At 41.0% G+C, this 25,063-nt stretch overlaps 1 protein-coding gene across 1 annotated transcript in view; it reads left to right on the forward strand.

Annotated features, from left to right (window-relative positions):
• Nucleotides 1-25,063, forward strand: part of sdc4 (syndecan 4) — a 59,928-nt gene that overhangs the window by 22,276 nt on the left and 12,589 nt on the right. The window contains exon 5 of the mRNA XM_062979780.1: nt 8,542-8,798. Within this exon, the coding sequence (XP_062835850.1) occupies nt 8,542-8,798 (257 nt within the window). The remainder of the gene's footprint in view (nt 1-8,541; nt 8,799-25,063) is intronic.

Raw genomic sequence — 25,063 nt, forward strand, 5'->3', positions numbered from 1 at the left:
GAGGTTGCAAGGATTTGAGAGAAGACTTCCAGCAACACATTCGGGCATCTCCTGGGCAAAGTCTCTGTAGACGGCCAATTCTCTCACACCAGAAGCAACTTGCAGTATCTTCTCAAGTCGCTTCTGACATGATAAAAAAATGGGAGCAGTATGATATATTTACTGTTGTTGTATGCCTTCAAGTCACTTATGACCCATGGCGACTCTACAGCAACCCTATCACTGAATTTGGATAGAAAAGTTCAGCATGAACTGTGGTTTGTTAAAAAATAGGGCCAAACTTTTCTCTATACACCCATTTAGTCTGTTGCTTTACATTCATGTATCTCAAGGTTTTTACAGGAAGCACACATCCTCAGTTTTTTTTTAAGCAGCTACTCTGCACAACAGAAAAGTGTTAACTAGAACTGTGAATTTTGTGACCACATTGTAGGAATCAATACAGCATTTACAGCTCTCATTTCAGATCTCTGTGATAGTGGGGGAAACCTATTAGTATATGTTCAGGAAATGTTAATTTATTTCATGCAAATATGTCAAGAGGGAGAAACAACCCACAAAATGATTTAATTCATTTTCCATTTCATGTATTACTCCTACCAACCTCAAGCCAGGGATCTTTATTTATCTTATTGGTAATAGAGAAAATTTTGGTAAAAACATATTTTGTCTGCCTTTTTCAACTGAAAGTGTGAAGAATGTATTTACAGTAGAGTCTCACTTATCCAACACTCGCTTATCCAACGTTCTGGATTATCCAACGCATTTTTGTAGTCAATGTTTTCAATATATTGTGATATTTTGGTGCTAAATTCATAAATACAGTAATTACTACATAGCATTACTGCATATTGAACTACTTTTTCTGCCAAATTTGTTGTCTAACATGATGTTTTGGCGCTTCATTTGTAAAATCATAACCTAATTTGATGTTTAATAGGCTTTTCCTTAATGCCTCCTTATTATCCAACATATTCGCTTATCCAACATTCTGCCGGCCCGTTTATGTTGGATAAGTGAGACTCTACTGTATTATTAAAATTAAATTATTACAGTTGGAAGTTCGATATTATACATGTGAAAAGCAGACCCACAAACTGACCTAAAGATGTGACACATTTACTCCTACTAGTTGGGACTTTAATCCCATTTTACGCTAACTGGAATAATAATACGGCACTTCTAAATTTCCACTGCAATATTTCTATTTATTTACCTGAGGTAAATAAATAGGTCAAGCATAAAGTCCCCTGTAATGTTTTATCTTTGTTATCTCTGTTTCATTGCCTTTGTTCCCAGTGTACAGGGCCGGCCCCACTATAGAGGCCCCTGACGCCGCCGCCTCGGGCGCAGGCCCGGGGGGGCGCCGTCAGGCTGGGCGGGAGGCGGGGCACCGCCCTGACGGTGCCCCGCCTCCCGCCCAGTGCGCCCTGGCCCGTCTGGCCTTTTCTAGCTGGCCAGACTGCAGCGGAGGTCCCTCCAGGCCGCAATCGCGGCCTGCAGGGACCTCCGCTGCAGTCTGGCCTGCTAGAAAAGGCCAGACGGGCGAGCGGGAGTAGCGTGGGAGGCGGGGCCAGCTCTGGCCCTGCCCCCCCCGCCCAGCGTGCCCTGGCCCCGCCTCCCACGTTGTGTGGGAGGCGGGGCCAAGGCACGCTGGGCGGGGGGGCCAGAGTTGGCCCCGCCTCCCACGCTACTCCCGCTCGCCCGTCTGGCCTTTTCTAGCTGGCCAGACTGCAGCGGAGGTCCCTTCAGGCTGCAATCGCGGCCTGGAGGGACCTCCGCTGCAGTCTGGCCTGCTAGAAAAGGCCAGACGGGCGAGTGGGAGTAGCGTGGGAGGCGAGGCCAACTCTGGCGCCGCCTCCCCGCCCAGCGTGCCCTGGCCCCGCCTCCCATGCTGCGTGGGAGGCGGGGCCAGGGCACGCTGGGCGGGGGGCGGGGCCAACTCTGGCCCCGCCTCCCTCACTATTCGCCCTGGCCCCGCCTCCCACGCAGCATGGGAGGCGGGGCCAGGGCACGCTGGGCGGGGCCAGGGCGCGGGAGGCGGGGCCGGTGGGGGGCGCTTTTCAGCACCCCCGCTTCACATTAAAAAATATCTCCGGCCGGCCCTGCCAGTGTACTGTCATAAGGGTGGCTTTGCTTCCCATGCACACACTTCCCATCATTTCAAAGCAGAAATGTAGATGTTGTGAATACAACATCACCAGTTTTCTTCTCTGAGTGTTATTTTACTATCTTTGCTTGATGAAAAGGCTTAGTAGCTTCAAATGGTGGTGTGATGGATTTCACCTCTTTGGGTATCACCAATTAAAGGTATCACGCAAGATTAATTCCTTATAAATCCAAAGCACCCCCAAAGCCGAGGGTCTGGAGGTGCATAAAAAAGTCTAAAAATAAAAAAGAGCTTCTTCATCAGAGGTTTCCGTAACTGTGGCATGTCTGTTCCTCCCAGCCCACTGTATTTTACCGTAGTGCTTGGCATATTCTTTGGGAAAGAACTGGCAGAAAAGAAACTAATAGTAGCAATGGCAAAATTAGCCACTTGCCTCTGTTTTCTTTATACCAGAGAATTTTCCAATGACAAAACGCCCCAGATAGGAATCTCAGCAGCAAAATGTTCAAGTCATTTTCCCTTTGTGCTAACTTGAAAGGTCAGAAAAAATGTGTTTCTGCTTAGGTTGCTAAAATGTGAAAATCTGTGAGTGGATGTGAACTAGGTACAAGGCTTCTGATTTCTTCTTTCCTATAGTTAGGCTTTGCCAATGGCAGGGTTTGGGGTGAGATAGACGTCACGTCCCTTCAGGGTTAGATACTAGTATTGTTTGCCACCTGGGTACTTTCCATGTGGAATGGCAACTCCTGTTTCTTTGATAACTTTAGTTATATAGATTCATAAAAACATAGAAACAGAGTTGGAAGAGACTTCACGGGCCATTCAGTCCGATTCTCTGCTATGCAGGAATACACAACCAAAGCACTTTTGATAGATGGCCATCCAGCCTCTGTTTAAAGTCTTCCATATAAGAAGACTCATCACAATCCAAAGCAGCATATTCCACTGTTAAACAGTTCTTACCACCAGGAAGTTTTTTTTCTTCTTCTAATGTTTAGGTTGAATCTTCTTTCCTGTAGTTTGAATCCATGTCCTAGTCCCTGGACCAGCAAAAAACAAACTCACACTCTCTTCAATAAGGCATCCTTTCAAATATTTAAACATGGCTATCATGTCCCCTCTCAGCCTTCTGTTCTCCAGGCTGAACTTACATGGCTCCCTAAGCCACTCTATATTGGGCTTGGCTTCCAGATCTCTTACCATTTTGGTCACCCTCCTCTGGACACCACTGGAGAGACAAATCAGGGGCTTAGGTCCATCATTCTGCTCCTGTGAGAGCCCCATGCAGCTCCATCTCAGTAGCAGAGGCTGGGATATTATTTTAAAATATATTTGTAGTTCCAAAACCTAAAAAAATAGTTAAGTTTCAATGCTGCAGTGTTCACTTTCTCTTTCCAAGATACTTAAAACTAAGCAATGTTTCACAATTATTTAAAAAACCTTCCATATGTTACATCCTGATGATTGGTGGTACAAAGCAAACACTCTTCCCATCCACCTTCTTGTTGCCTCAACACCTACAAAAAAAGCACATGGCAGCAGCACACAACAGCACTTAATTCATATGATTTTTCTCCCCCTGTCATTCCATGGGGCCACACCCTATAACTAAAAAATAAATTGAAATGGGACAAAATTCCACACAAAAGGAGTAAAACTACAGTTCTTAAATTACAGTTATAATGTTAAGTAGTGATTCTTTTGCAACTGAGGCAAGAAAGCAATCAAAAGTAACTATTTATACATTATTTTTTTAAATTGTTCCAACTTCCCATTCATACCAAAACTGGAACTAATTATGGTGGTATTTTTGTGTGCCTTCAAGTCATTTCTGAATTATGGTGACCCTCTAATAAGGTTTTCTGTGGTAGAGTATGTGACCCACCCAGGTCACCCAATGGGTTTTCATGGCTGTGTAGGGAATTGAACCCTGGTCTCCAGAATCATGGCACAACACTCAAACCACTACACTACCTCTCTTCTATACAGCATAGGATTCCATATTGCATAAATAACTTGCCTATTAAGGGTGTAGTTGTCAACAGCTGCAATTTCCTAGCATTTGGGACCTTAAATAACCATGGGAAAACCATGAGCACAACACAATGGAATGTATTATCATCTATAGCACCAGGTTAATGCAAAAATGTTAATTCAAAACATTAAAATAACATCAACCAAAATAAGAAATGACTGTATAAATAAGAAAGCAAAATGAACCAGCTCAGGAAGAAGTAAAAAACAAAACCAAAATTAGTAGCCATAAAGACAAAAGAGAAACCAGAAAAAAGAAACAAGGGATGGCATGACTACTTTTAAGGGAAACTACTTTTAATGCCAATTATTGACTTAACAAGAAATACTTCTGAAACTGGAAGTATTTTATCAATGCTGGCTGGAAATAGTGGGGGCTGTGGATTCACATATCAAGCAGGTGGTAGTTTGGAAAATGTTATCCTAAATGTATAGGTAAAAACAATGGCATTACTGAACAGCAGTGTATAATCTGAGTTATCTGGATTATACTGTGTAAAGTTAAAGGGTTGAAGAGAGACATGATGCACCCCCCCAAACCTCCTGGCTTGTTTAGCTTCCCATTCTGTTCAAACTCCTATCAACATTAACTCTAGCGCACCCTTTTCATTATTACTTGTTTACTGGTAACAAATTGTACAAAATACCACAAATACACTGACAGGGCTTGATATGGAGACAGTCACAGCATGGAGGAAAGTGGAAAAGGTAGGCTTATGGAAATAAAGAGGAGGGGAGAGGAAGAGAGGTCGGAGCATTTCTGTACAATCAGCCTTTTGTCCTGAAGGTTTCATTTGTTACTCATTTGGATATGCACCGTCCGCACAACTTCCTGTGAGGCTTTGCTTGTGAGGAAACCATATTTTCCAATCCAAAGGAGTTTGTATTTCTGAAGACATAATAATTCCCCAGAGAGATTCAACTTTTCATGGAATATGGTTGGGGACAGTGACAGGATTTAGCTTCCTGACACTCACACCATTTTGTCAACTTCTTTGTTTCCGTACCCAACTTTTTTTTAGTTTTAATTTTGAAATGTATTGGTTAAGTCCTCTGGCCTTGCAAAACTGCACCACTGATGTACTTGTTCAGAACCATGTTTTACATGTTAAAGAGCAGTCCATTTTGTATAAACACCTTTTCTTCAAATGTGGGGAAGTATGCCTGTTCATTTTTAATAATGTGTTACCTTACATGCAATATTCTCTTTCTAGCACTGTTTTATTTGCATATGGGCAATGCATATTTCCTAACTTTTCCCGGTAGGAAAGAAGAATATATATTACTAGCTGTGCCCGGCCACGCGTTGCTATGGCAAAGTATGGTGGTTATTTCATATTAAAGAAGAATCTCACTTATCCAACATTCGCTTATACAATGTTCTGGATTATCCAACGCAGTCTGCCGTTTCATAATCAATGTTTTTGTAGTCAGTGTTTTAAATTCATTGTGATATTTTAGTGGTAAATTTGTAAATACAGTACAGTAGAGTCTCACTTATCCAACATAAACGGGCCGGCAGAACATTGGATAAGCGAATATGTTGGATAATGAGGAATTAAGGATAACCCTATTAAACATCAAATTAAGTTATGATTTTACAAATTAAGCACCAAAACATCATGTTAGACAACAAATTTGTCAGAAAAAGTAGTTCAGTACACAGTAATGCTATATAGTAATTACTGTATTTATGAATTTAGCACCAAAATATCACGATATATTGAAAGCATTGACTACAAAAATGCGTTGGATAATCCAGAACGTTGGATAAGCGAGTGTTGGATAAGTGAGACTCTACTGTAATAGCATTACTCTATTACATAGCATTACTGCGCATGGAACTACTTTTTCTGTCAAATTTGTTGTATAATATGATGTTTTGGTGCTTAATTTGTATAACGATTACCTAATTTGATGTTTAATTGGCTTTTCCTGAATCCCTTCTTATTATCCAACATATTCAGTTATCCTGCCGGCCTGTTTACGTTGGATAAGTGAGACTCTACTGTATATTTCTAATCTTATATTATCTGCTCAGAACTCGATTATATGAGGCTCCTTCTTCACAGCTGTATAAAATGCACACTGAAGTGGATTATATGGTAGTGTGGAGTCAAGATAATCCAGTGCAAAGCAGATAATATAAGATTATAAATGGGTTATATAGCTGTGTGGAAGGGCTTTGAGTCTACACTGCCATATAATCCAATGCAAATTAGATAATCTGTGGAAGAAGTCTAAGTGAGGCCTAAATCTGCCTGTCCCCTAACTGAAACCTGGCTGTCCCTTTGTTGCTAGGCAACCAAGTGGGCAGAGATTAGCCCTCTAAACTGGCAGCAATTGGATAAAAAAAATTATTGCTCTCCCTCTAATTAGGACTTTATTTTTCTTTTCTTTTTGTTGTATCAACCTTGAGGCGTGGATGATGGGTTGTGTTGTCAAATTTTGAGGTTGGGGGGCCTGTACTTTTGTTGTTTTGTGACTCGCCGTGATGCCATCACTCTTTTATATATATAGATATATGGTAGTCAATGTCTCGCTTAAAAAAGGGGACAATAGTCTTTTCAAAAAATTAGACTGAAAACAGCATGGCTTTGGGACAGTGTTACAATGTGTTCACAGTGGGTTGTTCAAATCATGAAAGCATCTGTTGTGAGTTGCAACCAGCTTGTTAGTTATAAGTAATGCTGAAAAGCCCAGAGAGTCTAAACCAGTGCTTTTCAAGCTGTCTGATGTGCTAGCCAAACATTTCTTCCTCTTATATGCTAGGGACTGATGTCATATTTATCCCCACTGGCTACAGTGCTTTCCTGGAAATTCTCCAAGGACTAGCAGCTGAAGGCTTGTGACCAGCAGTGCTTCATGGACCACCACTTCAAGTAGTTCGGTTCTAAACAATTGGACAGATAGACAGGGACTGCCATCTGTGCTACAGCCTGGCCTTTGGCCCTGGGGGAGTCATCTTTTTCTAGGCTTGTCCTTACTGTTAGGATTGCTATAGGGATCCACCCTAAAACATCTGCCAGGGATCACAGCACAGAGATGCCACCTATGCAGATCCCAAACTGGGAACTTCTGGTATATGTTTGTTCCCCTTTCAAGCTTGAAACACTGCAACTTACACAGGCTGCCCCAAAAGGGCAGCTGCCCTTAGAGGAGGCCAGCAGCAAAGACTGCCATTTACACATGGGTTCTGTTTCTCTCCCTTTGACAGATGGGACAGCAGCAAGGCAGGTAGAAGTCAATAGGTAAAACTTTTCCTGTTGTAGCAACCTGATAAAATTATGCTACAGCTTCCACTGGTTTCATGAGCCAGGAACCACTCTGGAAAATCTTCATGAATCCAGCTGGGGAATCTAACCACTGGCCATACTGAGCATTGTCAACCAAATTCTTACAAATAACAAAAATACAGTAGCTAATCACCTCCCAACAAAGGATTCCCCCAGACAGGAATCAGAGAGGCTTTGAAGCTGCAAGGCCATTAAATGCTAATCAAGATGATTGGTTACAACATTTACACTTGCCTCCAACAGACAAGAGCTCTTTCTCCCACAGATATATAAACCCTCTTTGCCTAGTTTCCAATATACTTCACAACCTCTGAGGATACCTGCAACAGATGTGGGTGAAAACATCAGGAGATAATGCTTCTGAAATGTGGTCATGCAGCCCAGAAAACTCACAACAACCCAGTTGCGACAACACAATAAAAATAGCATTTGCTTGTTCTTCCCCCTATTTTTTTTAAAAACCTGTGTACAATGAACCAGAGTTGTGAAGGGATACCTAGGCAAAATGGCTGGCTTATAGACTTTTTTTGGGGGGGGGGGGGGGGAGAGAGGAGAGAAGAAAATCACTTATTACATTTGGTAATTAATGAGGAGAAAGAACGGTCTAGTGTAGTGGTTCCCAACCTTTTTTTGACACTTGACCAAGCTGATGTGGTCTACCCAATGCAATGGTCAGCTCTCCAGTACAGTAGAGTCTCACTTATCCAACACTCGCTTATCTGGATTATCCAACGCATTTTTGTAGTCAATGTTTTTAATACAGCGTGATATTTTGGTGCTAAATTCGCAAATACAGTAATTGCCACATAGCATTATTACGTATTGAACTACTTTTTCTGTCAAATTTGTTGTATAACATGATGTTTTGGTGCTTGATTTGTAAAATCATAACCTAATTTGATGTTTAATAAGCTTTTCCTTAATCTCTCGTTATCCAACATAGCCGCTTATCCAACGTTCTGCCGGCCCGTTTATGTTGGATAAGTGAGACTCTACTGTAGTTCCAATGGAGTTGAAGTCCAAAACACCTGGAGGGCCGAAGTTCGCCCATGCCTGCGAATAACCGGAGCCCTCCGAAGGGCCTGCTTGCGCCCCCTTGAGGGCGGCGGCGGGAAGGCGAGGCGCGGGCCCGCTGTTCCTCCTCCTCCTCCTCCTCCTTCTCCTTCTCCGCCTCTTCCTCCTCCTCCTCCGGTATAAGAAGGCTGCGAGGCGGCGGAGGCAGGACCGTGGTGCCCAGCCTGGCTGCTCCTTCTCGCGCTCCGTCTCTCTCCTCCTCCGCCATCGCCATGCAGCCCTTGCGCTTCGCCGCCTCGCTCCTCCTGGCGCTGCTCCTGGTCTCGTCCGCCGCGGCGGAGTCGGTGAGTTGGGTTTGAGGGGGGGGGTCTTTGGGGTGCCTTCTCCTTGGGGCCATGCTTTGGAAGGCAGCGAGGGAAGAGGTCGTGCCATAACAGGGAGAGAGATCTGCCTTGTATACTTATCATTATTGCTTTATGTTTAGTTGTATGGTTTTAGGTTGTTGAGGAGATAGGACGGTATTTAAGTTTTATTATTAGTACTATTTTCAAGAACTTGGGGAGACTTGGGCAGGGTCTGCTGCGCTTTAAGGACAGCGGGGCGCCCGCTTTGCCCCCTTCGTTCAGCCTTTCAAGGCCTGGAGGGAAGAAGAGGTCGCCTTCTCCTTCCCCATAACATTGAGAAGTCCTGTGTCCCTTTCCCAGAACTTCCCCGTCCTCCCAGTCCCCGCGGGAGGCGAGGGACGGGCTTGGGAGGGCTTTGCACATTCCTCTCCCCCCGGGCTCGCTCCCCTTCCCCTCCCTCCCTCCCCTTGGCTCGGCTCTCCTTCCAGTGAATGAATCTGGGACTCATCCCCGCCTGACCTTTATGCCTTTACACTCCTCTCTCCGGTCCCGACGTCCCCAGATCCCGGCGCAAGGCCCCCCGAGAACGTGCCTTCTCCAGCCCGCACTTCCTCCCGCTCATAGCTGCGCCATGAGTAACCCTCTGACCCGAAGGCTGCTGCCTCTGTTGCAATGCCCTCGCGTCACGCAGGAGGAAAAATCCCACGTTGCAAGCCGAGGGGTTTCCTTCCCTGCCAAGTCTGGGATTGTCCGCTTCCCCGGGAAGCCTTGGTCCCAATCTCCTCCCCGCACACCTTTCAGTTGTTTGTACAGGTAGGGCTTTCGGTGGTAAACAACAGCCTGTGCCTGGTGGCGACCTTTGACCAAGCCCAACAGTCTTGCAATGTATTGTTGATCTAAAGCAGGCATGGGCCTTCTCTCCAGGTGTTTTGGACTTCAACTCCCACCATTCCTAACAGCCTCAGGCCCCTTCCTTTTCCCCCTCAGCCGCTTATGCGGCTGAGGGGGAAAAGGAAAGGGCCTGAGGCTGTTAGGAATGGTGGGAGTTGAAGTCCAAAACACCAGGATGGAAGGGACCAAGCTTCCTCCTCCTTCCTTCTCCTTTCTCCTTTCACAGAAATGCTGGACCACTCTAACAACCAGCATGTCCGACTACACAGAGAAGCCATTGAAATCCACAATCTCAACACAAAGGAGGAGACCATGAAAAGGAACAAAATCTGGCTACCAATATTTTAAAAAACTCTAAATAAAGAGCAATACTCTGTAAACAGGGGAATTCCAGACATGACACAATCAGTCCCAGCTAACACATCCTGACAAAGGATTCCCCCAAGAAGGAATCAGCCAAGCTTTGAAGCTGAAAGGCTTTTCAATGCTAATCAAGGTGATTAATTAGAGCATTCACACTTACCTCCAACAGACAAGAGTTCTTTCTCCCCTCCTGGACTTTCCACATACAGTAGAGTCTCACTTATCCAACATTTGCTTATCCAACGTTCTGGATTATCCAACACATGTTTTCAATACATCATGATATTTTGGTGCTAAATTCATAAATATAGTAATTACTACGTAGCATTACTGCATATTGAACTACTTTTTCTGTCAAATTTGTTGTATAGCATGATGTTTTGGTGCTTAATTTGTAAAATCATAACCTAATTTGATGTTTAATAGGCTTCTCCTTAATCTCTCCTTATTATCCAGCATATTAACTTATCCAACGTTCTGCTGGCCCATTTATGTTGGATAAGTGAGACTACTGTATATATAAACCTCCCTTGCCTAGTTTCCAACATACTTCACAACCTCTGACGATGCCTGCCATGGATGTGGGCAAAACATCGGGACAGAATGCTTCTGGAACATGGCCATACAGCCACAGCAACCTGATGTTTTGATGTCCCAGCAACTTGAATAAGAGCTTTCTGTGTCATTCTTGAGTTAGGAAGTGTGGTATTTGAGCGAAAGGGTTTGTGTAAGAGGGGGAAGGTTTGACATTTAAATCCTTTTCTCCTTGGCTCCTTTCACGTCTGCCTATGGCTCCATCTGCGTTGCCAGCAATTATGTGTATTTAAACTTCATTATATGAGCCTACACTGACCATATAATACAGTTTGCACTTTATATGGCAGCATAGATGGGGTCTGTGTTCCCTTCTTGCCAGTCCAGATTTACTTTTTCACTTTTTTTTGTTCTAAGCTTTGGTTTGTAAATGGGACAGTTTGCGAGCCTGTCTCTTAAATGGTTGCATGTGGATGTGCATGGGAGAACATTCATCACTCCCACCCAGTGTTTAAACTCTTGTTACTTGGAAACTTATTACTTGTTTAGTTCTTCTGTTTAGTTGCATAGTTCTTACATAGAAAACGTGAGCTGGAATGAACTGCTTCTTTTTCTCTTTGTGTTCATGAACTCATTTTCTCTCTGGAGCAATAAGGTATTGTTCTCTTGTTGCAGATTGCAACAGAAGCTAGTTAACCAATGACTAAACAAACCCCCTTGGGATGCACATTCCTGACTTGATGGCCTTGAGTGAGTGAGTCTGAGGAAATCTCTAGATTTCAGGATAATTTGGAAACCGGCCTTTATCAGTAGTTTTTTTAAATCAGGGACTGGTCACTATCTTCTTAGACATTCCTAAAATCTTGTCATCAGTCAGGAGTGCTGTTGATGTGCTCATTGAGTCTTATCAAGGTATCTGCCTAGCTTCAGGCTTTCCACAGAAGACATATTTGCTTGTTTTCTTGAAGTGGATGTAGAGACATAAGAACATTTTCTCTTTCCTTTCTTGTATCAATTGTAGGCACCCAACTCCAGTTATTTTGGAGCATATTTAGTAGAAGTTTAAAACACTTTTAAGTTAACTACATAGTAGTTTTTCCAATTGGCATGCCCAGATTACTTTAGTGCAAGCATGGACAAACTTGGGTCCTCCAGATGTTTGGACTTCAACTCCCACCATTCCTAACAGCCTCAGGCCCCTTCCTTTTCCCTCTCAGCCACTTAAAAGGAAAGGGCCTGAGGCTGTTAGGAATTGTGGGAGTTGAAGTCCAAAACACCAGGAGGACCCAAGTTTGCCCATGCCTGCTTTAGTGTCTTCTTTTGACCCTTTTCTCAACTTTCCATCATGTGCTGAAGACAGTTTTATTCCATTAGAGTTTCTTCTCTCATATTAATCTTAGCCTATTAACGTTAAGTATTGGTGCTCAATTTTTGCAAGCCTGCCTTAAGTATTTCACTAAAAGGACGGAGTATAAACTTAAATATATTTTTAGTGTTTCTCTTGCTGTATAGAGATGAAACCTTGCCATGGAAAATCAAATCTTTGTTGCAACAGCAAAGTAACCTGAATGCAACATGCCAGTTTGGCCTTCCTCTTCAGTGTTCATACAGTGCTAAAACAGTAACAGAATTCCTAAAATATAAGTTTCTGGCTGACCTTATTGTTTTGAAAAGTGGTGGAGCATTATTAATGAACAAACCGGTTTGTCCTGTCCTGCAGTCATAAGTCCCTCAGGCTTGTTCTTTCTACTCTTTGCCCAGTTTTCTCTTCTGTCTCTCTCAATCAAATCAGCATTGTTAACCTGAATATGTAACTTTATTTTCAGTCTGTACCATATGATTTGGACAGGTTCAGACAGAGCTCAGGTGTGCCCTCATTTGGCTGATGTGATATAACTGCCTGTTCTGGAAAGACTGAAAATAGGAACGGGCCTTCAACACTCTTTTCAGGTGTTCTTCATGATTCATAAAGTTAAGAAACGTATTACTTTCTCCCATCTATCTACAGCTAATTTAGATTGCAAATGGCCGAGGGCTATGTGGTGGTTATATCAAGTGTGTGCTACTTGGAATCTGGATCCTCTGAACTCTTCACTTCCAGAGTTTCTAGTCCTCATGACTACCAAAATGGCTGAAATGCTGTAAGAGTGAAACTTGGTGTCAGGTTCACATCCAGTTTTGTCATGGGATTGCCTGCCAGTACTAGATGTGTCTTCCACATTCAAGGGACACAAACCCATAATAAAATTGATATGATTGTAGTTAACATCTACTGAACGTGTAGAGGTACTTCAAGAAATTAAATGAATTGTAGACCACATCATTTGTGAGTCCCCCACAGGAACATTAAAAAACCCTTCTTTGTTCATACTCAAAGCCTAGCTAAGCCAGCATATTTTTTTCTCAATTTCCAACCAGATGTCTATGAAAAAGCCACAACTAGGACATGATCATACAAATTTCCAGTATAACCAAAGTGACAAACAAGTTACTTGCATGGGTTTTTCGAGGCAGAAAACAAACCTCAAGTAGTGTGGTTAAATATGAGAAAAGGATCCCCAGGATTGTGAGACTGCCAAAGTTTGACACTATTATTGCATTTTTTTTAAAAAAATCAACTTGCATGCAGGCCTAAAGTTATAGATGTTGTGACTGATAGTTCTGGTGCAACTTTTGCTCACAGTGTCAGGACACATTGTTGGGGTATACTAGGGAAGGGCCTTGTCCCACTAAACAAGTGGTTCTCAACCCCTTGGTCCCCAGATGTTTTGACCTTCAACTCCCAGAAATCCTAACAGCTGGTAAACTGGCTGAGGTTTCTGGGAATTGTAGGCCAAAACACCTGGGGACCCACAGGTTGAGAAGCACTGCACTAAACCTTTGTCCATCACCAGCAGTGCATGAGCCATGCATGAGGCTGAGTGGGACATGCAATTGTGATAGAATATTGAAACGTAGACTAGAGAGACACAAGCCTAGTTCTAGTTGTTCCAGCTAGAGTAGACCCACATAATCAGTGAAATTTGCAGAAATACATTGTCCACTCCTTCCTGATTTCTCTACTTTAGTACATCCATTGCATCCATGGTTTTGGTTGCCAGCTTCTGGTATTCTTCAGTGCCTTGGGCTACTTGGCTCTGAAACTTTTCCCCTTTCATAGTTGATGGAACAACATGCTGTTTTGTTTTTGTTTCTACTGTTTTATAATCTAATGCCTTTAGGAACAAACTATGCTTGGGGGTATATATAAAAAACTACAAAGTGTTATAAATCTGTTTCAGAATATTAACATTGTGCTGTTCTAGGTCAGTGTTGGATTCATTATTATCGACACCAGCTTGTTTAAAAAAAAAAAAAAGCCTTTTTTTTTGTACAGTTGAGTTTCCTTTATCTCGAATTCTGAAATCTGAAACAGTCCAAAATTGTCTACAGGGGTGGCTGAACTACTGTTTGATGGTTTAATGTACACAAACTTTGTGTCTTACCCAACATTATTAAAATACTTTCTATAAAAGTACATTTAGGCTATGTGTGTAAGGAATATATGAAACACAAATCGATTTATATTTAGACTTGAGTCCCATCTTCCAAATATTGCATTATGCATGTGCAAGTATTCCAAAATAATAAAAAGAAACCTGAAATACAGAACACTTCTGGTCCCAAGCATTTTGGATAAGGCATACTCAACCTGTATTAGCTTATATACTTGTGTGGAGTAGGAGCTGGGCAGTTGAATTCCAAGTCCTATGGTATCAAGAATACGGTGGTTTTTTTATACAGCTGTCTGCTCCCATCAAGTAAGGATTGTCCTGCTATGTCATGTTTTAAACACTAACTGCATTTTCAAGTTAGATGTTCAGAGTTTCTGAATTTACAATGCATAACGGTGACTGCAGTAGCAGCCTAGGTTGTAAGCAAATGGTCATATGACCTTGCCTTGTATGTCAAACCAGGTTGGGAAATTGTATGTATGTGGAAATAGTATGACACACGACTGTAGCTTATTTGTACTTTTGACAAGTTGTTACATGAGGCGGAAGATGAGATAGTGGAAAGTTACTTTTGTGGGTGGCGACTACTGCCAAACACAGAGGAGGCGTGGCGGGGGGATGATGGAGAGTACCATTGCAAAATCATTGGGAATGGGAATTGATGAAGAACACAAAGTATGTTTGCAGTTGTCCTAATCTTTGTTTGTCGTGTGGAAGAGGAAGGTTAGTGTATTTGGGGCTAAAAAAAGCAATGAATTGGGGCAAGGGGACCTTGATTAGGAAAGATTAGGAAAGACTGGCGGCAGTCATGATGTGCATGACAAAAATTAGACTAATAGAATCAAAGAGTTGGAAGAGACCACATGGGCCATCTAGTCCAACCCTCTGCTGTGCCAGAAAAGTACAAAGCACCCCCCCACCAGACATGACCACCTGAGGCTTCCCTATCTCTATCTCTTGCATTCCTATGAAAAGTAGCAGGTAAATTCTCCTGAGTGAATCTAATCTCTTGGTGTTTGATGTTCATGACATATTGGCATGTCATATGGACTTGGGAATAAGGCAAGCCTAGGAGTGAAAGTTTGAATTATTTGCCCTAAAGTGGGTGAGTGGAAGCCCAATAGAATTTTATGTTCTCTGAGCAAAGTGGGGGCATGCAACAGTATTTCCCACCAAAAGATAGCTATAGGTATTGTGTTTCTGCAAAATAAAGAGACTTAGTTCAGGATCATAATAAAACGACATTTTCTTTGCATTATAATTTTACAGATTGTATTTGTTAAGTCAGAAGCAAGTTGCCAGATCTGGTTTTTAATTCTTATGTAGATAAGGATCTTCATAGCCAGTTCCATCAATACAGTCGGCTGTCCACATTGGCAGGTTTTAGTTTTTTGATTTGAGCAATATGTTCTCTCTAGGAATCTCCAGATACTCTAGGGCTGAATTTACACTGCCTATATCCCAGGATCTGATCCCAAATTATTTTCTTATCCCAGATTATCTGGTAGTGTATACTCATATAATCCAGTTCAAATCAGATAATCTGGGATCAGATCCTGGGATACAGGGCAATGTAGATCCAACCTAGGATGACTGTGGTCAACTTCGACCATAGAATTGACCTGGAGAACCTAGAGATTCCTGAAGAGAATTCTTCTCAAGGCAATTTTGGATTTTCCAGCATGATTCTTTGGTAAACTTTTGAGAGATGTTGACTATGGGATTGTTCTGGAGGACCTAGAGATAAATTCTTTCAGGTAAAAAACAGTCATTTTTAATTCATGGTTTTTCGACTTTTGTGGAGTTCCCATGCCCCTAACCTCAGCAAATGTGGAGGGCTGACTGTATTTGTTGGCATATGGGTCAAGAATTAGGAGAACATGAACTTCTTCATGCAACAATTGAATTATTAGACCTTGGTGCTAGTTGCATACTGCCTATAACTAGTGAATGGAATGGGATAAAAATGTAAAATATATAAGCAAACCTGGGCACAATACTGTAATATACATGTTCAGATCTACAGTAATAATACTAATAATATAATACAGAAACACTTGGTATGTGTGCATATTCAATGGAATATAGGACAAAATATAGGACGTGAGCAGTGAAGCAGAAGAAATAGCTGTACAGGGACACTGGAAGAAGTTATATCTGTGTCTGTAAGTGTTCAGCGTGTATCCCCTTAGTGAAGCTGTTCGCTGCTAAGTTCTCTCTTTTTCCAGGAATAGTTAGTAATGGTAAAAGCTCTGAAGCTTGACTCAAATTTCTGAGAAATTGGAGAAAAAAACCTTCTTTGATTCAGCAGCTACACTATGAATGAATGTACTTTTCACATGCAAGTGGCACTGATTCAGCTTTCATTGGCAGGGCAAGTTTGAGTTATACTCAAGAGGGAAAACGGCAGGAGATAAAAGTTTACCAGATCTTTTACTACACTGATCACAAGCTGCATGATCCCATTAGGTATTCTGCTCATCCAGCTAATAAGATGTTATGCCTTATTGCTTGTCATTACTGGCCCTGTCTGGGTCTTCTGAAAAATATATGCTTTCAGGCTGTAAGCCTTTTATTATTAATAAAATACTAAATAAAATATAACTATTCCTGTATATAGAGCATGACAGATTTACAGGAGCCAAATGTTAAATGTCTTTGAAAACAGTGGAGTAGAGAGAGGTGAGAATAAGAACTGATAAAGGTAAGAAGATAAATGTATAAGTATTTGAATTTTGGTTTGGTCAGGATGAGGACCAATGTGGTACAGTAGAGTCTCACTTATCCAACACTCGCTTATCCAACATTCTGGATTATCCAACACATTTTTGTAGTCAATGTTTTCAATATATCGTGATATTTTGGTGCTAAATTCATAAATACAGTAATTACTACATAGCATTACTGAGTATTGAATTACTTTTTCTGCCAAATTTGTTGTCTAATATGATGTTTTGGTGCTTCATTTGTAAAATCATAACCTAATTTGATGTTTAATAGGCTTTTCCTTAATGCCTCCTTATTATCCAACATTCTGCCAACCCCTTTATGTTGGATAAGTGAGACTCTACTGTATATTGGTTTGCATGTAAGACTAGGGTTTGAGTCATGCATGGAAACCCAGATTGAACAAGTCACACTCTCTCTACCCAGAGGAAGGTCGTGGCAACCCCCCTCTGAACAAATCCTTCCAAGAAAACCTCATGATAGGTTGTCCTTAGAAAACAATTTGGAGGCACAAATAGCAACAGATCAAGGGTTAAATGACAGAGCTAAGGCAGAGGCAGGGAACATTTGGGTCTTGAAATATGTTGTTGTATGCTTTCTATTGGCTCTATACAGCATGGCAGATTGTAAAAGATGGGGTTGTGGACCAAAACCTTTGGAGGGCCAGAGTTTCCCTACAGAAAAGTATTTGTGAGGAAACTGAAGAAAGTGGTAATGCCAAAAATATTTGAGGAGAACATTTGGGGCAGAGAATGTAAATAAAGAGAAGGTTGAAAAAGTAACGGAAAGAGTCTTTCGGATGCTTAAAATTGTACACTTGGTGGTACATATAACTTTCTTGAAAACCTTGATTTTAAATATGTTTCATGTAGTTCCTTGGGAGAAGAGGAGAGCTAGGTTTCTTATCACTAAAAATGATAAAACCCTAAGGAATTAATGCCATTACCTCTGGGTGTTGAGAGGGAGAGAAGGGAGGATTACATTAGATACTATCAACAAAATTATTGGCAGTTGCTGCTGCTTTCCTTGTGTGCCTTCAAGTTGACTCTTGACTTACGGGTTTTCATAGGATTTTCCCATCAATATTTATTCAGAGGTTTTCCATCACCATTCCTCTAAGACTAAAAGAATGTTACTTTCCCAAGGTTGTCAAGTTGAGCTAGATCCGAACCCTGGTCTTCTGGAACCCTAATTCAACACTGAAACCACTACTGTCCCTATTTACCAACGTGTAGACATCTGTGGAGTGGCTTACTTAATGATGCACTATTATTCATAGGAAATAAAACCAGCTGGATGGGGGAAAAACACAATTCCTTGATTCTTATAATACAAGCTTTGGGGAGAATGCATTATTTGCCAATACAGCAAGTGAGGGTAGCAGGAGCGCAGGGCAATTATCTCCTTCTCGGAACCACAAAGACTGCCCAGAAATACTAAAATGAAACTCAAAGTGTCAAGAAGCTATTACTTTATGTTTTATGCACCTTCAAGTCACCTGTTGAAATATGGCAACCCATTGAATTTAATTTTCTTGGGTAAGGAATATTTAGGATGGGTTTGCCAGTGAAAACAGCACATCTTCTAAAATGGGGTCTACAATGCCTGGTATTCATTGGTGGTCTCTCCTCCATGTATTAGCCAGGGCTGACCATGCTTAGCTTTCAAGATCAGTCAGGATCTAACTCCTCTGCTGATTCTGAAATACATGTATATTAAACATTGTAGATTGAGCTACCGGAGTCTATTGAAAGAGTGACTTGCTACTCCCAAAGACCTTGTTTTGTATTTAGAGGAATTTAGACTGGACACAGCCCACAAGAAATGCATTGAGGCCATTTATTGAGGGACTATCTTCACCTCAATCAACCGTACAGAGAGAAGAGATACTTTTATCCTTAAATTCACAGTTACTGGAAACTACTCCTTTTTGGGAAGGAAATAGTGTCAACGTTTTTAGAACTACCATTTAGAAATCTTAGACTGAGATGGTCACTTCATTGTTCCTTAATCAGCATTTTATGATTGCTCAAGTGATATTATGGGTGACTAACATTCTGACTCATCAGGTTTAGTTACTATTGTCATCTGATGCAGGCAAATAAGTCTAGGAGGAAGAGGCCCATCTAACAAATGTATGGTATGCTGGAATATGTTAAGATACAAAATTTCTCTACAGTGCATGTTCTGAGCCTTTACTGAAAGTGTCTGCTGTCCACCAGCATATCCTATCCAATATATAGCAAAGAGCTGCACACACAAATTGACATGTTATTGTGGATCATGATGTTGACACAAACCTACTTGATATGTTAAACTAGTATGCACTATTTTTATACTTGACTATGGATTCAAATTTAAAACAAAATAGTAATATCCAATAAAGCAGCAGAGTGAATAACCTGGGAATCTTGGTAAGATAAACACTTTATGGACTTTAGCGAGAGATGCAAGTGTTATTATCCACTGTTGGTGGCCATTTTGACTAAAGTTTTGCAAATTGCATTCATGTGTGCAAAATATGTTATTGCCTTTGTTGGTATTCATGTGGGCTTTTCTGTTACTCCCACTGTCTACTTCTCTTCTGTTTTGTTAAGGTGAACAGAATCTAGAAAGGATTGGAAGCTTGTTTCTGAAATCAGTGCAGAAACCTCTAAAGCTTCTTAAATATATTTATGGCCTTGCAATGAATATCCATTACTGTTTTTCAAGTCAAAATGCTTTAGAAAGTCTTTAGACCATTCTATTTCCTTTTTATTATTTACTGTAGTCTCATCTACACTGAATAGGTTAGTCTGGTACACATTTGTCCTGGAGCAGATAATATGGAGATCTGGGAGCAGTGTAGAGAAGCCCTGCATACTACTGGTTAAATATATTTCCTTGCTGCTTCTTGTGTTTAGTGCATTATTTATCATACTGTCAGGGTATATTTGATGACCGATTTTTAAACTTCACCCATTTCCTTATCTGGCTGATGTGGAGAGATGGCATCTCTTCTAACCAGTGTGATTGTGGCAAAGAGAATAGTCTTTAATAGTCACTGGCTGTCTATTAATCTGCTGTGGATGAGGATACTGTGCTAATTTGTTGGGCCTCCTGATTAGATTAAAATGTGTAGAACAGACACCCATGCAAGATATGTAATGGGAGCTCAACTGTATAAACAAGCTTAGAATGCCTTCAGGTATAAAGGCAAACCTATTCCTAAAATCTTTCTTGATCTCTTGGCGGGCCAGACACATGAACAATTAAACCTAGCCATCTTGGCACTGGAAAATTGTTCAGAATACCTTGGGGTGGTAGTCGAAACAATAGACAGAGCATGGAGGTAAAAAGCGTATTTTTTCTTGGGGATAATTTTATAGTCTGCCCAAAACTAGATATTAATAGGGGAATGCTAGACAGGATCGGAGGCCTCATGCCTCTGCATACCTGTTGCTGGGAAACAACACCCAAGAGGAGGCTTTTGTTTGTGGGTTTCTCCAAGGCATCTGAATGTCTGATGTAGGAAAACAGAATACCAGACAAGATGAGTTTTGGTGTGATCCAGAAAACTGCTATTATATCTTTAATCATCTATAATTTAGATAGTACTCCCACCCATTGAGAAGCCGTTCTTGCAAATATTTCTAATACAGGTGCCTCTGGGTAACAGGTTTCTTGTCTTCCCATTAAATGAAATGTGTGTTTACATACTTCACCGTATTCCAGATAAATTATTTTAGACAATTACCTCAGAGTCCACCGTCCAGTGGCTCTGGTAACTGGGGCATTCTGGGATTTATAGTACCCCCCCCCCCCCCCCCCAAATTAGGAAAAACCTCATGGCAGTAAGATCAGTTCAACAGTGGAATATGTTGCTGTGAAGTGTGGTAAAGTCTCCTTCTCTGGAGGTTTTTAAATAGAGACCGGACAGCCATCTTTCAGAAATGCTTTGATTGTGTATTTTTGTATGGGAAGGGGTTGGACTAGATGGCCCTTGTGGTCCGTTCCAACTCTGATTTCTGAGCACTCCCCTTCTCATTGTAATTGCTTAATACCTAGTGGATGGTGACACAAACACTTCACGAGGTGTGTACTTAAATAAATGTGTTTGTATAAAGTGAATGAGAGATCCTCAACTTGTTCTCTTCTCAGATGTGGTACTTAAAATGCAGCACACAAGTGCAGAACAAGTCCAGGTACTCAAAAGCTGACCTGCATGGGACACTGCATTGAGCTGCAGTTCATAAAGGCCGTCATTCCAAACTATAAATGGGTGTTCTTTCTTTCTTAGTAGCTTTTTAGTAGCCTTTTACACAATAAGACATCACTTGAAAGAGTGGGTGAGTGTAACTTCACCAGAAAGTCTGCTGACAGAAGGAATTCCTGAACTTCCCTAGAATTGACTAGTCACAAGATTAAAAAGAAGTGGTACTTCTGCTTTTGTGCTCTGCTTTTCTCATAAGATGTGACCTTTTCATCTCTTTCCTCAAAAGAGTTGCAGACCATCTGAGAAACTTGAATTCATGAAGACTAGAGTAGCATTTTTCTAAGCGTAGGCTTTAAAATCCAATAACTTAGGAAGCACAGGGTTTATCTTGGCTGAATCAAGCCCAGGAGCACATGGGCTGCCAAGTGGTTACGTGACACCCATTTGGTGGGGAAAGAGTGAGGGCGGAGAGAGGGAGGCCAGCTTTGCCCTGTAAGGGTTTGCTTTTGCAGCTTTGTCAATAAGGTCCTGTCTAACTAAACAACACATTATGTTTACTTGCGTTAGGTTAGGTAAATCTTGCAGGCTTACTCCAATTGTAAAGCTGAACTAAAGCTTGTTAATATATTATGAATTCACAGAGAGTGCTGCTCATATTTTGCATGTAGCTGTTTGGAGAAGACATACCTAAGAAACTAGACTAAATTGAGTGCCTCTGTTTCATTTAAATAGATGTGTGTAATATCTTATTCTTGCCCGATAAAGTTATCAGAAATCAACCCATAAATTTAAGAGCTCACCTAACCTCTCCAGTTGTTTTCTTCTGCTGCTGAGCAGGTTTAGCTGCATAATGGCATTTTGGCAGGAGCCTTCTCCTGCCCACATTTGCTTTGCTTCAGTAAGTTAGTTTCCGCTTTGGTCACACCATAGTTTTACATCTGAACTGGCAAGCATTTTACAGTTGATTTGAAGCACACAATTTGGAGTGGGTACTAAGAAATCTGTTAAATCTTTTGTCTCGGTGTACCACTTTGAGAATCCCCTGTGGAGAAGGTATTAGCTGGCAAACTAGCAGGTTGGGGAGATTGCTAATTGGATTTCCCAAAGGGGAAACGGCTGTGGCGGTTATTGATTCGAATCAGGATTCGGGGAGTTTATTGCCAGTCTTGTCTCAGCCCTGTTATTCTTGCCTCCATTCATTAATTATGTTGCTAATATAAGTACTGATTGGTTGCTAATGTGCAGAGATTTGTTCATATCTATGTTAAATTCATACCCCTGAACTATAGTGATTGTAGATTTGTATTGTAGAACATGAGAACAGATGATGGCAGATTGGAGATGTGCAGATCATGTACTAGTTTGCTACATGCACTGTTGTACCATCATTTAGCACTTAGCTTTGATTAGTGATTTTTGACCCATCCCCCAACCCCGCCCAATCCCCCCAAATAACCCTTAAACTCACAAGTCTCAAGTTCGGTTTTCCCTAAGTGTGTCTATGGACTTCATTACAAATATTAAGTCATGCTACCTCATGGCGCAATGGGTTAAACTCTTATGCCAGTTGAATTGCTGACCTGAAGGTTGGAGTTCCCTGCAGGATGGTAACACATCTGGGTGTCCCCTTGGCAACGTCTTTGAAGACTGCCAATTAATCTCACACCAGAAGCGACTTACAGTATGTTCCCAATTAGTTTCTGATACAATAAAAAAGTTTTTGTGCATTAGAGCATTCTCTTCTACCTTAAAGTGACTTCACTGTGTAACTGTTCTCAATGTATACTCAGCCCTTCCTCATGGAAAGTCATGGCATTTAATACCTGGACAGTTAGTATGAAATTGTAGTAAATCTACACAGAACCAGGAGCATAAATAAATTTCCTTAGCATTCCAACCATTTTGGTGATTATTCTAAAATCTTACAAAAAACCACCCCCCACAGTTTTAAACTTAATACTTTATGCCATTCGTGTTTACAATGTTGCAGTAAGTAAGTAATAGGTATATGTGTGTAGAGATTTGCCACAAATGTTATTTACTTCAACATTTTAAACACTAATTACATCCAGTATTAAATTTAAAACTGCCTTTGGTTTTTGTGGCATGATTTTCACCAATGTTGAAATGTATTTCTTATTTATTAGGAAATTTTGATATTGCCTTTCTCTGAGAACCCAAGGCAGTTTACAACAGCTCAACATACAATATAAAATTTAAGCCATTAAAATAATCCCATACCTTCCTGTCGAACATAAAATTATCATTAAAAGGAGTAAAACCATATCAAATTCCCAGGAAGATTAAATATGATTATAAAGTGCAGTTCCTAGGCTTCTGTCATCATTAATTAAAAGCTATTCCACACAGTAAATGCCAAGGAAATGCACACATGTTCCTGGCTGTGTGTTGATTTACTATAGTTTCATGAATATTTACTTCCCCTTCCCTTATGTGCTTTGTGGTTGCCTTAGTAGGAAGATCTGTTTAACTAAAATTGTTATGACTTAATTGCGTTTTTGTGTTTTCAGCGGTATCTTCTTTAACCATGTAGTAAGCATCCTTGAGTCCCAGGATTGGGCAAAATGCACAACTGAATTGAAATGACTTGGAGCACATCTTTTTAAAAAATTTTTTTTAGTAAAATCCATTGACCCAGTTGAGGTTTCTGCATGCAGAAGTTGGGGATGATATTTACCCCCTGCAACACTTCCTAAGGGGTGTCCAAGTCTCCAGAATAGAGGGCCATTACAACGGGGAGGTGGGATTGTTGAGAAACATGTTCCTCCACACCTCACTCCTATCAGCAGAAGCCTTTGGTTTTAGGATCCAGTTTTCTTCGAGTATCTGGCATAAAGTTGGGAAGGAACCGATCAAGGTGTCTGTGAAATAGTGCTCTTTTGCCTGATCAGATCACAAAGTTAAAAGCGGGTGGGAAAGCTGTTACGAAAGCAGAGAGAGAGAGAGATTAAAAATCACTGCCAGGGTGGAAGAAATTTAGAAATATATCCCTGGTCATTCATTGTCTCCAGGTTAAGGTAAACTAAGTATACATTGAAGTACCAGTGTTAACAACTTCCACACAACCTAAAAACTAAACAGACAAGGTACAAACACCACAAGCTAAAAGTAATATTTACTAGTACAGCTCATGCAGAGATTGCACACATAATCAAACACTTGGGGCACACCATCAAAGGAAGAGTAAGTCTATGAGGCCTTGGCAATGGTTGTGTGACATTGTCTAGGAAGACAGGGTGTTGTCTTAAGTCAGTACATGTCACCATCACTCCTTATCATACCACTATTGAGGCTGGTATATTATTGACTTTGGAACAGTCTTTAAATCCATGTCTCTGTGTGTATATGAATGCATATATTCATAAATTTGTGCTCAAGTGTGTTGTGATTGTGTTAATGTGCAGAGTATTTGTACATTATGCCATACTGGGTGGGAGGGTGACGTTACCAAGGAGAGCACAGGGTATGTGTATATGAATAAAAAGTGTATGAGACCTTGAACATAAAGGGCAGACTGCAGCTAATACTCTCAACAAAGCCTTCACCTAAGAGTAGCTTTTTGCCCAGAGAGTGGCAGGATGAGGCTTGCAGCTGCATTCCAGCCCAGCCTTCATAGAGACCCAGATAGCTTTGTTTTTTTCCACTGGCATTTTAATGTAATTTCAGAATTTTATAATAGATTTTAGTGATTACATAAACAAATAAAAATCTGTGCAATTAAACTATAATGGTTTATGTTTCATGGAGCATGGTAGAAAATATTGTTGTACATGGTCACAGCAATTATTCTTATGAATAATTACTTGATTATAAAAACATACTATTTCTTTTGTTTCTAATGTTTACACAAGAGTTCCTAGCTCTTAATATTTTTATGAAGTTGCAATAAACCGATGTATGTTCCATTTTCTATTAACTGTCTATTTGTACAAATCAGGTTGTACATGTGTCAAAAGTCTCATGTAGATAAGTAACTGGAATATTTGGCAGTGTGGACTCGGATAACCCAGTTCAAAGCAGATATTGTGGGATTTTTGCTT

This window comes from Anolis carolinensis, chromosome 4, assembly GCF_035594765.1.
Source record: "Anolis carolinensis isolate JA03-04 chromosome 4, rAnoCar3.1.pri, whole genome shotgun sequence".
Lineage (NCBI taxonomy): Eukaryota > Metazoa > Chordata > Lepidosauria > Squamata > Dactyloidae > Anolis > Anolis carolinensis.